Source organism: Balaenoptera borealis (assembly GCF_965194805.1).
Source record: "Balaenoptera borealis genome assembly, chromosome: 2".
NCBI lineage: Eukaryota > Metazoa > Chordata > Mammalia > Artiodactyla > Balaenopteridae > Balaenoptera > Balaenoptera borealis.
This window is the reverse complement of record NC_138867.1, coordinates 108,079,060-108,093,000: the sequence shown is the minus strand read 5'-3', so window position 1 is coordinate 108,093,000 and position 13,941 is coordinate 108,079,060. Positions and strand designations below refer to the sequence as shown.

General features: G+C 36.9%; 1 protein-coding gene across 1 annotated transcript in view; it reads left to right on the top strand.

Moving 5' to 3' along the window:
* FBN2 (fibrillin 2) overlaps nucleotides 1–13,941 on the top strand; it is a 224,140-nt gene that overhangs the window by 166,997 nt on the left and 43,202 nt on the right. Inside the window, exons 33-39 of the mRNA XM_082380764.1 lie at nucleotides 1,128–1,250; nucleotides 2,929–3,054; nucleotides 8,572–8,694; nucleotides 9,556–9,678; nucleotides 12,033–12,194; nucleotides 12,922–12,990; nucleotides 13,461–13,586. Of these exons, the coding sequence (XP_082236890.1) occupies nucleotides 1,128–1,250; nucleotides 2,929–3,054; nucleotides 8,572–8,694; nucleotides 9,556–9,678; nucleotides 12,033–12,194; nucleotides 12,922–12,990; nucleotides 13,461–13,586 (852 nt within the window). The remainder of the gene's footprint in view (nucleotides 1–1,127; nucleotides 1,251–2,928; nucleotides 3,055–8,571; nucleotides 8,695–9,555; nucleotides 9,679–12,032; nucleotides 12,195–12,921; nucleotides 12,991–13,460; nucleotides 13,587–13,941) is intronic.

Below are 13,941 nucleotides of genomic sequence, written 5' to 3'. Positions count from 1 at the left end.
TGGCATCCAAATCCATCCACTCCTTTCCATCTCCATCCCCCTGCTCTCGTCACAGCCGTTCTCTCTCTCAGTCTGCCCCCCACCCCAACCCTTTCTCTCTGTTAGCTGCTACAAGAACCCCCTCGTATGTTTTCTCACTCCCTCTCTGGTCCTCCTGCAATCCATTCTCCACATTGCAGCCAGGTAGATTTTTTTAAACCATGTATCTGATTTCTTCACAATTGTCATTTTAATCCATTGAATTTAGGATCAAATTCAGCTTCCTTCACATGGTTTACAAGACCCTATGTCATCTTCCCACTATCTCTCCAGCTTCACTTTCCATCGTCCTTGGTCTCCTACATTGTGCTTTATCACTCTGACCTCCTTTAATTTTTGTCACATCAAAGCTCTTTTCCTTCTCAGTGTTTTTATACGTGCTTTTCCCTCTGCAAGGAAGACCCATCCCTACTTCTGTTCGCAGGTCAACTCTTGCTCATCCTTCAGGTGCGAAGTTAACAAAAAATTACTTCCTCAGTGGAGCTTTCCTAATTCCTGCAATCCGAATTAGACACCCTTCTTATTTCCTCATACCCTGTAACTTTTCTTCATGGTACATGTATAACAGGATTTAATTTAATTTAATTTTCTGTGTTTAACATCTGTCTTTTCCACTAGACTAGGGGCTCCATGAGGTCAAGAATCATTATCTTGGTTTCCTCATCTATAAAATGAACTTGAAAATTCTATGGTAATTGTCCTGCTCTGAAATTCAGTATTATCTTGAAAATTGACCCCTTTTCTAGTGATAAGGTAGCCAATGATAAAATTCACCCTCAGTAGAAATCAGAAGGAAATCTAGGCCTGGTTTTCTTTTAAACATTATAATTCTAGTTGATTAGACAGCTCACAAAACGCTTGAAATAATTATTTTGGCCCATGTTTGTAGCATGAACATTTTGGATCATAGGTCTGAGGTTTTAGAAAATTATATAGAACTGCAACTTGACCAGTAAACTAAAATACATTCCATTTGGCCAGTTCTTGGCCAGTTTACATTTAAATTAAGACAAATGAAAATCTTCCTGGGTGTTTAAATATTCCATTTTCATTTCTGAACTTTATTGCTATGTTCTCGTGACATGCAGATCTGGACGAATGTTCTAATGGAACCCACCAGTGCAGCATAAACGCTCAGTGTGTCAATACCCCAGGCTCCTACCGCTGTGCCTGCTCCGAAGGGTTCACTGGAGATGGATTTACCTGCTCAGGTGGGTGAGGTCCTGATTTTCATGCAACGCTCTGTATGTTTTCATCATCAGAAGAAAACTGTAGGTAAAGGAGGCTGAAATCACTACCTCTGTTTTTACGCTTGACTTAAGGTGAATATGTATCTTTTGCTTACATTAAACACAAAAACCTGGAAATTTTTAAAAATAATGGCATTTATTACTATCATGTACTCTTAGTGACTGTCATTTCCTTTTATTCATTAATTAACGTAATGGTCAAAACTACAGGCTCTGAGGCAGACCATCTGGATCCAAATCTTGCCTATGCTGCTTACTGGCCATATAGCCTTAAGTAAATGACTTAACCTGTGTGTCCTTAGTTTCTCCATTTTGAAATGGACATGGTGGTAATAATAATAATAAATACTATTTCCCTTTTTCTTTTATATCATTGAATGAATGACATGCTGGGAAAACTTATACAGCTTCTTAAAATAAAATCTATGACCTACCCAATCACTGCTATTTATTGTGTTTATCAAAATCTCAGTTTATCACATGGTATTGAAAGGGTTAAATGGAATAATCCAAGTAAAGAGCTTAGAAACGTGCATCATCAGAGCTTAATAAATGTGAGTAATTTCACTCTGCATTCCTTGAGGATAAAACATCCACTCATTATATTCACGTAAAAGACTAGATCATCTTGCTGGACTTAAAGAATGATACTTTTAAGCTTGAGAGATAGGTGTTTCTCAGTTGAATTTCAGTGCACACTTTAAACCCCAAATTAAAAGAGAGTTTTTTTCTAATTATTGACATCAAAAACACAGACTTACAGTTTTCTAATGCCTCTTTAAGAAAACATGTTTATTCAGTTGTAAAGCTTCCTTACTTTTAAACCTCGGGTACTGCCATCTTTCTTAGCATGTCTTTGCACCGTGGTGTGAGGGCAGGGGCATGGCCTTGGTATCAGACACAGCTGGACCTAGACCCTGGCTCAGCTGCAGATTAGATCACTGTGACTCCCAGGCATCAGTCGCCTCCTCTTAGCCTCGGGTTCTTCCTCTTCTAAACCTCACAGGGTTGGTGAACTAAGTGAAAACATGAATGTCAGGCAGCTAGCACACTCCCTGGCAAATGTTAGGCCCTCAATAAATATTGGTTTCCGCCCTTCCCCCCTTTTTCCGTTTGATAGAATCAAAGAAATTGTCTTTAAGTTCTATGAATAATACTCATTTGTGTAATTAAAATAAGAATATTCTAATGAGATTGTAATGGCATGAAAGAAACTTTCCTCACTCCCATAGAGTGTCCCTTACTTGCTTAAAAATACTTGAACTAGTGAAAAAGTTGTTCATTTTAATACTGTAATGTTTTCAAATGAATTAACGCCATTTTAAGATGAATTGCAATGTTCTTGGTTATATCTAAATGATGTTGGTGTAACACAGATGCATCAAATTAGCATTAAAGAGAACTGAGACAGATGTGAGAGACACCTCGTTCCTCCTGTTTATCATAATGGAATTGAATGTTTGGGCATAAACAGCTCTACTGTCAAGTTGTATACCCTTATTTAGGTGTATATGGATAATTGTTGTTTGATGTTAATGAGCACTAACTCAAGCCAGTGAGACTGGTTTAGTTATAGAGCAAAGAAAAAAATGTCATGAGATTTGGAACTTAATAGAGATGTAATTTGCTCCTTCAACAGATGTTGATGAGTGTGCAGAAAACATAAATCTCTGTGAGAATGGACAATGCCTCAACGTCCCGGGTGCATATCGCTGCGAGTGTGAGATGGGCTTCACTCCAGCCTCAGACAGCAGATCCTGCCAAGGTGGGTCACCAGGATTCCAACTCATTTCCAAGTTGGATCAACTACAGCAAATGAAACCACAAAAAGGGCTGAACAGGCTCCACCTGGAAGCAGAATACACAGCACATGCTGCACACATAAAAGTCATTTGTTTTAAGCATGGATTATTTTGCCGAATGAATAATGATGAAGGTGGCTTTCATCTCTTACGAAGTTTTCCTGGCCAAGAGCCAAGAGTTGGAACTTCGGCTTATTCGGTTTTTTTTTTTTAACTATTTCTTTTTTTATCACTAAATGAATGAAATGTGGATAAACTGTTCAGCTTTTAAAATATATTGTGTACCTAAATCACTGCTATTTAATGTGTTTATCAAAATCTAAGTAGCTCATTTTTGGCATTACCTTTATGCTTTAGTCAACTGTGTGTCTGTCTGGGACTGGAAGTCCTCTTCAGGGACTCATCAAGAGCTGCACCTTTTGCTTAATAGTCATGTCTCCTGCCTCTAAGTTATGACATCACCCCCTTTCCTAGAAATGGGACTTCGTGACTAGTGTGATATCTTTCCAAGAAAAAGAATTTGGATTTTCTTTTACGTTAGAGACTCAATTCACATTACATAGAGTTTGGGCCATCATTGTGTTCATAAGAGTACATGAAAATGTAAATAAAGGAAGAGGATTGAAAACAATTCATATGCCATAAGGTTTTAACAAAATTAGTGATTCATAGAAAACCTTAAAAAAAAAACTCAGGCTAACTGCTAGCAAAGATTATAAAATGAAACCAGATTACAGGCCTTCCCTACATGAGTATCTAATCAAACGAACAGAAATAGTAAATGCCAGCGCGTGCGTGCACACACACACACACACACACACACACACACACACACTCACACACTTCACCAGCATCAACCAAACAAAACTTATACAATCTGGGGTAGCTTGGAGTAGAGCCTGACTCTGCCCCACCACCAGAAGTGTCACTGAAGAAAGAAAGTGTGCCTAAAAGATCATGGAGATTTCCATAAATATCTACCATTAAAGATCATGGAAATTTCCATAAATATCTACCAATTTGGAGAGAATCAGAACGAGAGGATGAATAGGAGTCTCCGGGAAGATGATATTAGAAACAAAGTATTCATGCTTCTACTTTGACCTGCTAGGTTGGGCAGAATCTAAACCATTTTATACAAGGCAACTGTAGAATGAGCTTTATTTTTTTCCTAGTCCTGGTTCCTTCTAAGCATTGAAGTCAATTAGTAGAAACTGTGAGTCAATGTGTTTATGGAATTACATGATTTATTACCCACGTCAGCTTGAGAAGAATTGGTGGGAAAAGGGACAAGTTAGCAGTAGCCAGACACTTTTGCCAACATAAAATTTCAAAATTAATCCTTTATACATAAGACAGCATTTCCCTTTCATAATTCTGTTCCATTATTTGTGGCCTAGGGGTCTTCCAAAACTTCTCCCAGAACCTCCCTCAAGGTGATGCCAAATAGTTTCTGTTTACTGTACTTCCTTCTCATGTTGGCTTTCCCAAAATATGTTGTTTCCATGGAGAGAAATCCCAGTTGCCAGGGCATCTGAGAGTGGCACACATGTAGCTCACCCTGTGCTCCATTTAACCAGATGCCAAATTTTGAGATCCCCAAAATGTAATTCCATGGTTCTGCCTGTTTCTCCTTGGTTTTGTCTTCTCTCTTTCTATGAGATCTGGCACATCTAGACAGTTTAGCCTGAATTTATTACTTTAATTCCTTGATATTTTCCCATCTTATTATAAATTGATGCCCCTTTGAATTGATCCTCTAATCAACATTTTCCACTCAGCATCTACCTCTAATCATAAATTCTCAGAATTTCTATAGAATTTAAAAAACTGCTGGAGTTGGCCATTTCCCAGTATTCGTCACCAAAATGGGAAAGTACAGAACCTGCAAGAACCTCCTCAGGGACAGGTTAGGACTCCATCAGATGGAGTAAACCCAGACACAGAGCACTAAATAGTATGATTTCCGAAGAGAGAGCAGGGGCCAGGTTCACCAACAAAGAGCCCACAGAGCCCAGTGGAGGTCCTCCCATCCGTATTTCTCCTCTTCCCCCACCTTATGAAACTCTGGGCCACAGAATAGAAGCTATAATGAAACCCATACCCCAAGCTGTCTTCCAAAGAAAGCCCAAATCAAAAGAGAAGGGAGCATGTTGAGAAGCTCCATCTAAACTGTATAAGAGTACAGTTGACACTTGAATAACGTGGGGGCTAGGGACCCCTACCCTCAGCATGGGGGGAAATCTGTGTATAACTTGTAATCGGCCCTCAGTGTTCACAGTTCTCTGCATTCGCGGTTCCATGTCCACACATTTAACCAACTGCAGATAGTGTAGTTGTACTACATACACTGTAGTATTTACTACTGAAAAAAATCCATGTATAAGTGGATCTGCACAGTTCAAATGTATGTTGTTCAAGCATCAACTGTATATAAAACTCTTGAAAGAGCTGACCAAGTACTGTGTAAACAAACTGAAACAATGGCAACTGTTGCAGGTGTTCTATGGAAGCAACAACAATAGAAAAGCATACAAAAAACAGATAAATAATCAATCCAGAGTAGAGGAAAACTCCTCAAGGAACAAGAGCAAATTTCGCATAGGTATATTGTACCACAGATAACCTTAATAAAAACATGATTGAACAAGTTCAAAGTGATTATAAAAACAGAAAAAAAGACAAAAAGAGATATTGCAGAGTTAAGGGAAACAAAAAATGTGGACCAATGCAGCAAAATAAGAGAACAATTAAATAGACACAGCAAAGAACAGAGGAGATGAAAATGTAATTACTACCATAGAGAATGGACGTGAGAAAATCACAGTGAAAAAAAAGGGGGGGAGGATAAATTAACACTATTAGAGAAAAGACAAAGACCATAAACTTAAGTATAATGGGTGTTTCTGAAGTGAAGAGTCCCTAAAAATTGAATAGAAAAAAAGTATTAAACAACCAAACATTTTCCTGAAATAGAAGAAGGAACTGAATATACAGGAAGAAGTAAATCATTTTTATTTAACCTTATTGAATTTGTCAACTTAAGTAACAGAGATTCTTCAAACTGCAGATAGAAAAGGCAAGTCATGAGCAAAACAAACATTCAGTACCAACACACATTAGAATGCTGCCCTCACAGTTATAAGGACACATGTGACAAGAATGTTATACCTCAGAGTTAGTTAATTATAAAGACAATAGACAGGGCTTCCCTGGTGGCGCAGTGGTTAAGAATCCTCCTGCCAGTGCAGGGAACACGGGTTCGAGCCCTGGTCCGGGAAGATCTGGCATGCCGAGGAGCAACTCAGCCAGTTGCACCAGCAACTGAGCCTGTACTCTAGAGCCCACGCGCCACAACTACTGAAGCCTGCGCGCCACAACTACTGAAGCCCGCGTGCCACAACTACTGAAGCCCTCGTGCCTAGAGCCCGTGCTCCGCAACAAGAGAGGCCACCACAATGAGACCGCAACAAAGAGTAACCCCTGCTCACCGCAACTAGAGAAAGCCTGCACGCAGCAACAAAGACCCAATGCAGTCAAAAATAAATAAATAAAATAAATAAATTTATAAAAAAAAAAAAGACAATAGACATATCCTGACAAGTGAAATAATTCAGAAAGAAACTACCTGTGGGCTGTCCCTTCTTGTCTTGGGCAAAAAAAAAAAACAAAAACAAAAACAAAAGAAACACACAACTTATCAGCAATGAAAAACAGCCAATCAAGAAATAAATGGAGAAGTGACAATAAAAACATTATTGATTCCTTTAAAGAATTAGTACTAAGTACTGTAGAGATTATGGTAAATGCCATGAACATTTAAAAAGTGAAAATAATATGAATAACAAAAATGAGTTGGAAGCATATATGGATGTTAATTGTTAATCATCATTGTATAGAATCCATTAATACTGTCTTAAAATTGTGTTTGAATTTTAACATAAAGCCAAAAGATGATACAGTTTTAGTGTTTTCATCAATTCTTAACATTAGAAAGCATTTTAGAAGATACTGAGATAATGAAAAATTGATCTGATGCGTGGAAATTGTTTCAGCTTTACTCTCTGTGAATATGCATTGAGAAATATCAATATTTGGAATGGTGTTCATACAATTACAATGATAATTCTGGATAGAAGCGTTTTTGAGTGATTTTTGTTCTTGCTATCTTATTTTCTGTGTTTCCTATCTTTTCTGTTTCCTATCGCCACTTTTCTGTATTGTTCAAATTTCTGAATATGCATCAATTTTATAAAAACAAGACAGTATTCTCTTAAAATACCTTATTCCATGCAACTTTTATGTTATTTAAGTGGAAGTTATTTCTAATAAAGTTCACTTAAAAGTAAAATGCATACGCAGAAGGCTGATAATACAATTCCATTTCAATTTATAGATTAACACAACTCAATTATAAACTAACAATGAGTCTTTACTGATTTATATAAAAAGAATAACTTTGTTTATTGCCCCAACACAAGTAAAGACAACTTTACATATCAATTGAACCTCTAGAAACAATTTGAACCATACTTTAAATATAAGATAGTTGAAATGCTTTATTTTGACAATCATGAATGACCAACAGACCTGTTTATACTTAAGATATAACTGTCTCAAGACAGCATTTTAGAATGACTTGTCTAGTCTAGCCTAAAATGGCATGCCTGGTCTGCATTCTCAGAATATGCGGTAATTTGTGTACAAAAATGTCCATCCTCTTCCTATGAGTAGAAATACAGATTACTTCTACAGCTGTACAGGCACACTATGCCTTCACTTTCGTATGAATGAGGGAGGAGTAATAACTTCTTGTTTATTTTGAGTTAAAGCTTCATGGAAGACTTTCATAAACTGAATTTATGATTTCAGTCCAATAGAGATATCTTAATGAGATTTGGAGGAATGTGGGGCAATGGATGATCTTATTACACACTACTGGGAAAAAACTTCTTTCCCTGTTTATAACTGATTTTATTATAACAGATCAGATTACATAATATAATAAAAAAAGAAGTTTAAAAAAATTAAACTTAAATAATTTAAAAGATATATTTAATATTTAAAATATTTATGTTGTATATTTTGTATGTTATAGATGTTTATAAAACATCTGCTGTTTTCACTTAATTCTTAGAATCTTTGAATTTGTTTTTATCTTTAATTTTTTACAATCTTATTCCTTTAACACATTCATATTTAATTTCTAAAAAGTTTTTATGCCCTAGGCCAATTTTTTTCTTAAGTATTTTACAGCCCAAGACAGTAAAATACTGTCAATAAAATAAGATAATATTCTTTCATATTTCTGCCCCATATGAACATTAGTTGCTTGCCATTTACGTGACATCCCTGGTCAAAGAAAAAGAAAATCTTTTGCTGCATAAAAACATCTGAGGAGATAGAATAATTTATTAATGTCATACAGTAAATCTAAATGTCTTTGTAATCAAGAGATTACTATTTTTTTTTATCTCCAGATATCGATGAATGCTCCTTCCAAAATATTTGTGTCTTTGGAACATGTAATAATTTGCCTGGAATGTTTCATTGTATCTGTGATGATGGTTACGAACTGGACAGAACCGGAGGGAACTGTACAGGTATGACCAGTTAAGGGCCTAATTGTGTTCTTATTAGTTGAAATGAACATTTTGTGCTAGATATAGAAGTTCCTCAGATTTCTGCTTAGCCTGCTATGCCTTGGGCTATGCATTTTTTTGAAAAAGAAAATTACATTCTGATACATTTACTGTTTTATTATTTTTTCATTAATTTTTATTGGAGTATGGTTGCTTACGATGTTGTGTTAGCCTCCACTACACAACAAAATGAATCAGCCATACACAGACAGATATCCCCTCCCTTTTGGACTTCCCTCCCGTTTAGGTTACCACAGTGCATTAGGTAGAGTTCCCTGTGCTATACAGCATGTTCCCGTCGGTTGTCTATTTTATACATAGTGTCAATAATGTATATGTGTCAATCCCAGTCTCCCAATTCCTCACACCCCACCCCTTTCCCCCTTGGCTGATACATTTATTTTTAACTATGGAATTGATCCATTGTAATATAAACAACTTAATATTAAATATCCAACACGAAATTAGTAAAATATTTCTTTGTATATATTTATGATGTCCACATATATGTACAAATATATAATACATATGTTTAAGTTTAATTAAGCAAACAGTGATAAAATGTTTTTCTTCAGAATTGCAATGTTTCATTATAATTTATTTATTAAGGGTATTAAATGATATCATCATGAATACTGTGTGACTGATCTATGGAAACTGCTTTAGGTGTATACAAGTATTGCATTTTTATTTCATTGTTCTGAGTCCCTCCTAAAGATTTTTAGTCTACTGACTTGCAAAATTTCCACCAAATTCTTTGGAACAGCAGTATGCACAAGGAAAGTAAAGATGTTAATGTGGGCATTTAAATGTTTTTCCTAGATATTGATGAATGTGCAGATCCGATAAACTGTGTGAACGGCCTATGTGTCAACACTCCTGGTCGCTATGAGTGTAACTGTCCACCCGATTTCCAGCTGAACCCCACCGGTGTGGGTTGTGTTGGTAAGCGAAAGCTATATGAAACAAATGAATAGAAGTACATAGAGTTAAATACTCATACTTTCTTGTGATGACCACTTACTACAGTTAACTTGAGAACAAAATAGTAGTCCTTTACCTTAAGAAACTCTAGATTACCAAAATATATGGTCACTTTTATCCTGCTTATCTTCCAAGTCATATTTTGAAACAGGAATTTTTGAGACATCTGCTCCCACCACCTCCTCTCACAGACTTGGGAACCAGGGCCCTAGAGGTGCAGTCATTTGTTCAAGGTCTCAGAGCTTGCAAACGGCAGAGCTGAAGCAGTGTTTCGAGTGGCCTGGCCCCCTGTCCAGTACATTGGCCAGGACGGATGTGTTTGAAATGTGGAATCAGTTTTACAAAATGAATATGTTTCAGGTTTATGCATGACAGCTGACAGGCAAGCAGTTAATGGCATTTATAGGACCGTTTCAGGTATATATTTTTCAAAACCAAGAAAATATGGAATAAAATTTGAGTTAGCTATGATTAAATTCCCATTAAAATTTCTAGTAAGGTTGTTTGTGCCTTTTTCTTCTGCAAATTATTTTCAAAATGACTTACAAATATAAAAAATTTAAAAGGCTCACTGGATGCCTATGGCAGATAACAAGGACTATTTTTCCTGTTACCAAGGGCTAAGAATATGCAAACTCTGTGGGCTTTAGATATCAAATAAAGTAACTTACAGTCCCATACGGAAACATAAGGAAAAATATTCAGTGCCTCATTATCTTCAGTGGCAAGAATTTAGAAGCCATATTTGGAGAGTGGATAGATTGAAAAAGAATTGCAGTTGAATACTGTGGAGTTGACGGATTGGATGTTATAAAGATGGAATGAGGTATACGACAAAATACCATTTATAGAAATTTAAAATGTGCACATGAAAACAAAACCACTAATTTTGCAGGAGCACAGACCAAAAAAATAATATTAAACACATTCATATGGTTGGGTAGGGAATGAGGAATGAGAATGGAGAGCAGGGATAAAAGAGAGAGAATGGGAGGGAAGGAGGAAGGAAGGATGAATGAATACAGGCCTAGTAAGAGCAGAACCATGAGTTAACACCTCTGTCTGCACCTGAGATTCAGCAACAAAAACAAAACCAAAAAAAAAAAAAAAATGAGAAAAGTAAAATAATAAAAAGCTGCCCAAGTGATTATAATGTGCAGCTGGAGATGAAAACTACCTGATAGACTGAAATAAGGACTTTGGATTTTACTCTGATTGAGGTGGGACATCACTGGGAGTGGCCCGACCTAAGGTAGTGCTTCTGAAGGATGACTCCCGCTATGGTGGGAAAAATAGACTATAGTTGGGTCCAGAGATGAGTTAGGAAACAATTGCAATAGTCCAGGTGAGGGATGATGGTGGCTTGAACTCGGGTTGTAGTGATTTGGAAGCAGTAGTAAGTCATCAGATTCCAGATATATTTTGAAAATGGTGTTGACAGACCTTATTACTGGATTGAATAAGGCATGATAGTAAGGATTCAAAGTTTGACTGCAAGGTATAGGGCCTGAGCAATTAAAAAATTGGAGTTTCTGTTTATTGAAAACGCAGAAGCCTGGGAGAGGATTGGAGCAGGTTTCGTATGTGCGGGAAAGCGTATCAAGTGTTTTATTTTAGACGTGTTAACTCTAAAATACCTTAGACATCTAAGAGGAGAAATCAAATACTAGGCACATGGCAGAAAGATCTGAGTTCAGGGGAGAGGTGAAAGATGGAACCACAAATTTGATAGTATTTAAAGTCATGGAACTAATGAGGTGATCTAGATGGTAATTATAGATAGAGACAAGACAAAGTCTGAGATTCATTGATCTCTTAAGTAGCCTCCCTAAAGTTGTTACAGACTGGCTTTCCCAAAACCTGCAAAACTCAATGTGCAAGTTGAAACTAAACTGTGGGAGAATGGAGATTATGGGGAGGAGAGGAAGGAGATGGCGTTATCAATATTTCAGTGATAGGATACGTTGCTTTAAATTAACTTATATTGGATTTCACTCCCTTTATTGATAAACTCATACTATAGATTGATTATAGGAAACATTTTCTGCAATCATATTATTAAAGGTCCAGAATGTCCCAGATGAGTAATTGCTTACTATCTTGTTTAGTCCATGATCTATAGGGATGTCTAGACGTAGAAAAGTGTGATTTATTTAATTCCTGCAACTCAGTCTTGAAAAAGTTTAAAGCAAGAGATTATTCTGTTCTGGGGATTAATGTACAGAATCTGAATTTCATCATTTGAGTGACCATTCTCCCAAAAAGGCATTCTTACTCTAATAAGGACAATTTTAAGCTCTTGTGTTGCCCTGCAGACAATCGCGTGGGCAACTGTTACCTGAAGTTCGGTCCTCGGGGCGACGGGAGTCTCTCCTGCAACACTGAGATCGGGGTGGGCGTCAGCCGCTCGTCCTGCTGCTGCTCTCTGGGGAAGGCCTGGGGGAACCCCTGCGAGACCTGCCCCCCCGTCAACAGCAGTGAGTATGGGACGGAAGAAGAGGAAGGAAACGCTGGTAGCTGAGGGCTAGCTGCCCTTTTCTTCTGCTGCTAGGGGGTGAGGGAGGTAGTGAGGGTCAGAACTTTGAATCTGGACTACTTTCCACGACTGTGCTGAAACCAGCCAAGAGTGTGTCATATAAAAGGAATCTGAATTCCTCTCTTCTCACTGTTTTTCTTGATAATGCTAAAAAGAAAAAACGGTTTTGAACCACAATCCAATATGAATGATGATAATATCAATTCTCCCTGGTGTCACAGATAAAGGCCATTCCTGCTTCTTTTCCACAGTTGTTTTAGTTCAGGGTCATAGATGAGTTGTATTCCTCAAGTCCAGTCATATGATGCCTTAAATTGAAATGTATGTCCTGATATGAACATAGGTGAAACTTTTGAATTGTTGAGTCTTTTAGTTTTTATTTACTACCCAAAAAGGTTGTGATATAAATTGTCTGAAAATAATTTTTTTCTTTAATGAAAAGCAAATGGGTTTTGTTATTCTACTTTGTATATAATTTATGAAGTAATGATCTTACTTCAAGTAAAATGTAATGTACTTTTAAAGATAATGTATTTGAAAAGGCACTAAGGAAAATGTAGATACACCCTTTAGGATGTGTGCTTTGAGCCTGGCAGTTGTTAAGTGCTAATTCACTGTCAGCCTCTTGCACACAGGTATCAAATTTCTTTTTTTCCATTGTTTTGCAGCTGAATATTACACTTTGTGTCCTGGAGGTGAAGGCTTCAGACCTAACCCCATCACAATCATCTTAGAAGGTGAGCGTACCTCTAATTGTCAACCAGATTTAAACAAGGTAAAGAACTTACTTTAGAGAAAATCTGGTAGAAAAGTTGGTGTGGAACAGTCCCAACAAGATTATTTTGCAAAATTACAGATGGACAATTACCAGTCTGCTGAATAACCATTTGTAAATCAGAAAGATTTGACCTATTGCAGTGACCTGATGTGTGATTGTTCTGCAGAGAAACTCTTTTTATTATTATTATATTTATTTTATTATCCCCAACTTGAATCACCCTCAGCTTGCTGTAATTACTCTTCTCAGATTATAGCAAAGTTCCATGACAAAGTCAAGAAAGTTCATGGTCAGAATAAACCTCCCATCTAAGCGTGCATTCACTTGGATGTGTGGAAGTCTGCAGGTCTTACAGTATCACACATTTGAAAGCTCTCAGAGTAACTCTGGTCTTTCATGATGGTATCTGAGCTGTCTCCCCTTTTGCAGATATTGATGAATGCCAGGAGTTACCAGGTCTCTGCCAGGGTGGAAACTGTATCAACACTTTCGGGAGCTTCCAGTGTGAGTGCCCTCAAGGCTACTACCTCAGTGAGGAAACCCGCATCTGTGAAGGTGAGATAAATTTATACCTAAGAATTACTAGTGCTATTTAAAACAAAATTACTGGTCAGGCCTGGAGAAAAGGGTCCATCTTCAAATTTTATCAAAGGATATGTTGAGACTGGTTCATAGCTTTTTTCTTTTCCTATCAATGCTGCTAAGTTGTATGATGATAGATAAATTAATTTACAGATTATTTGCCACAATTTACCATTATTTTTCTCTGAGTAAATGGGTTGGTAATAAGTGGGGGAAGCTGGAATAGTATGAAAACATTCAGTATCAACATAAGTTATTAGTTCAAATACCAATAAATTATATTTTATATAGCAAAATAGGTAAGTTGAAATGCAACCATTAGACTAAT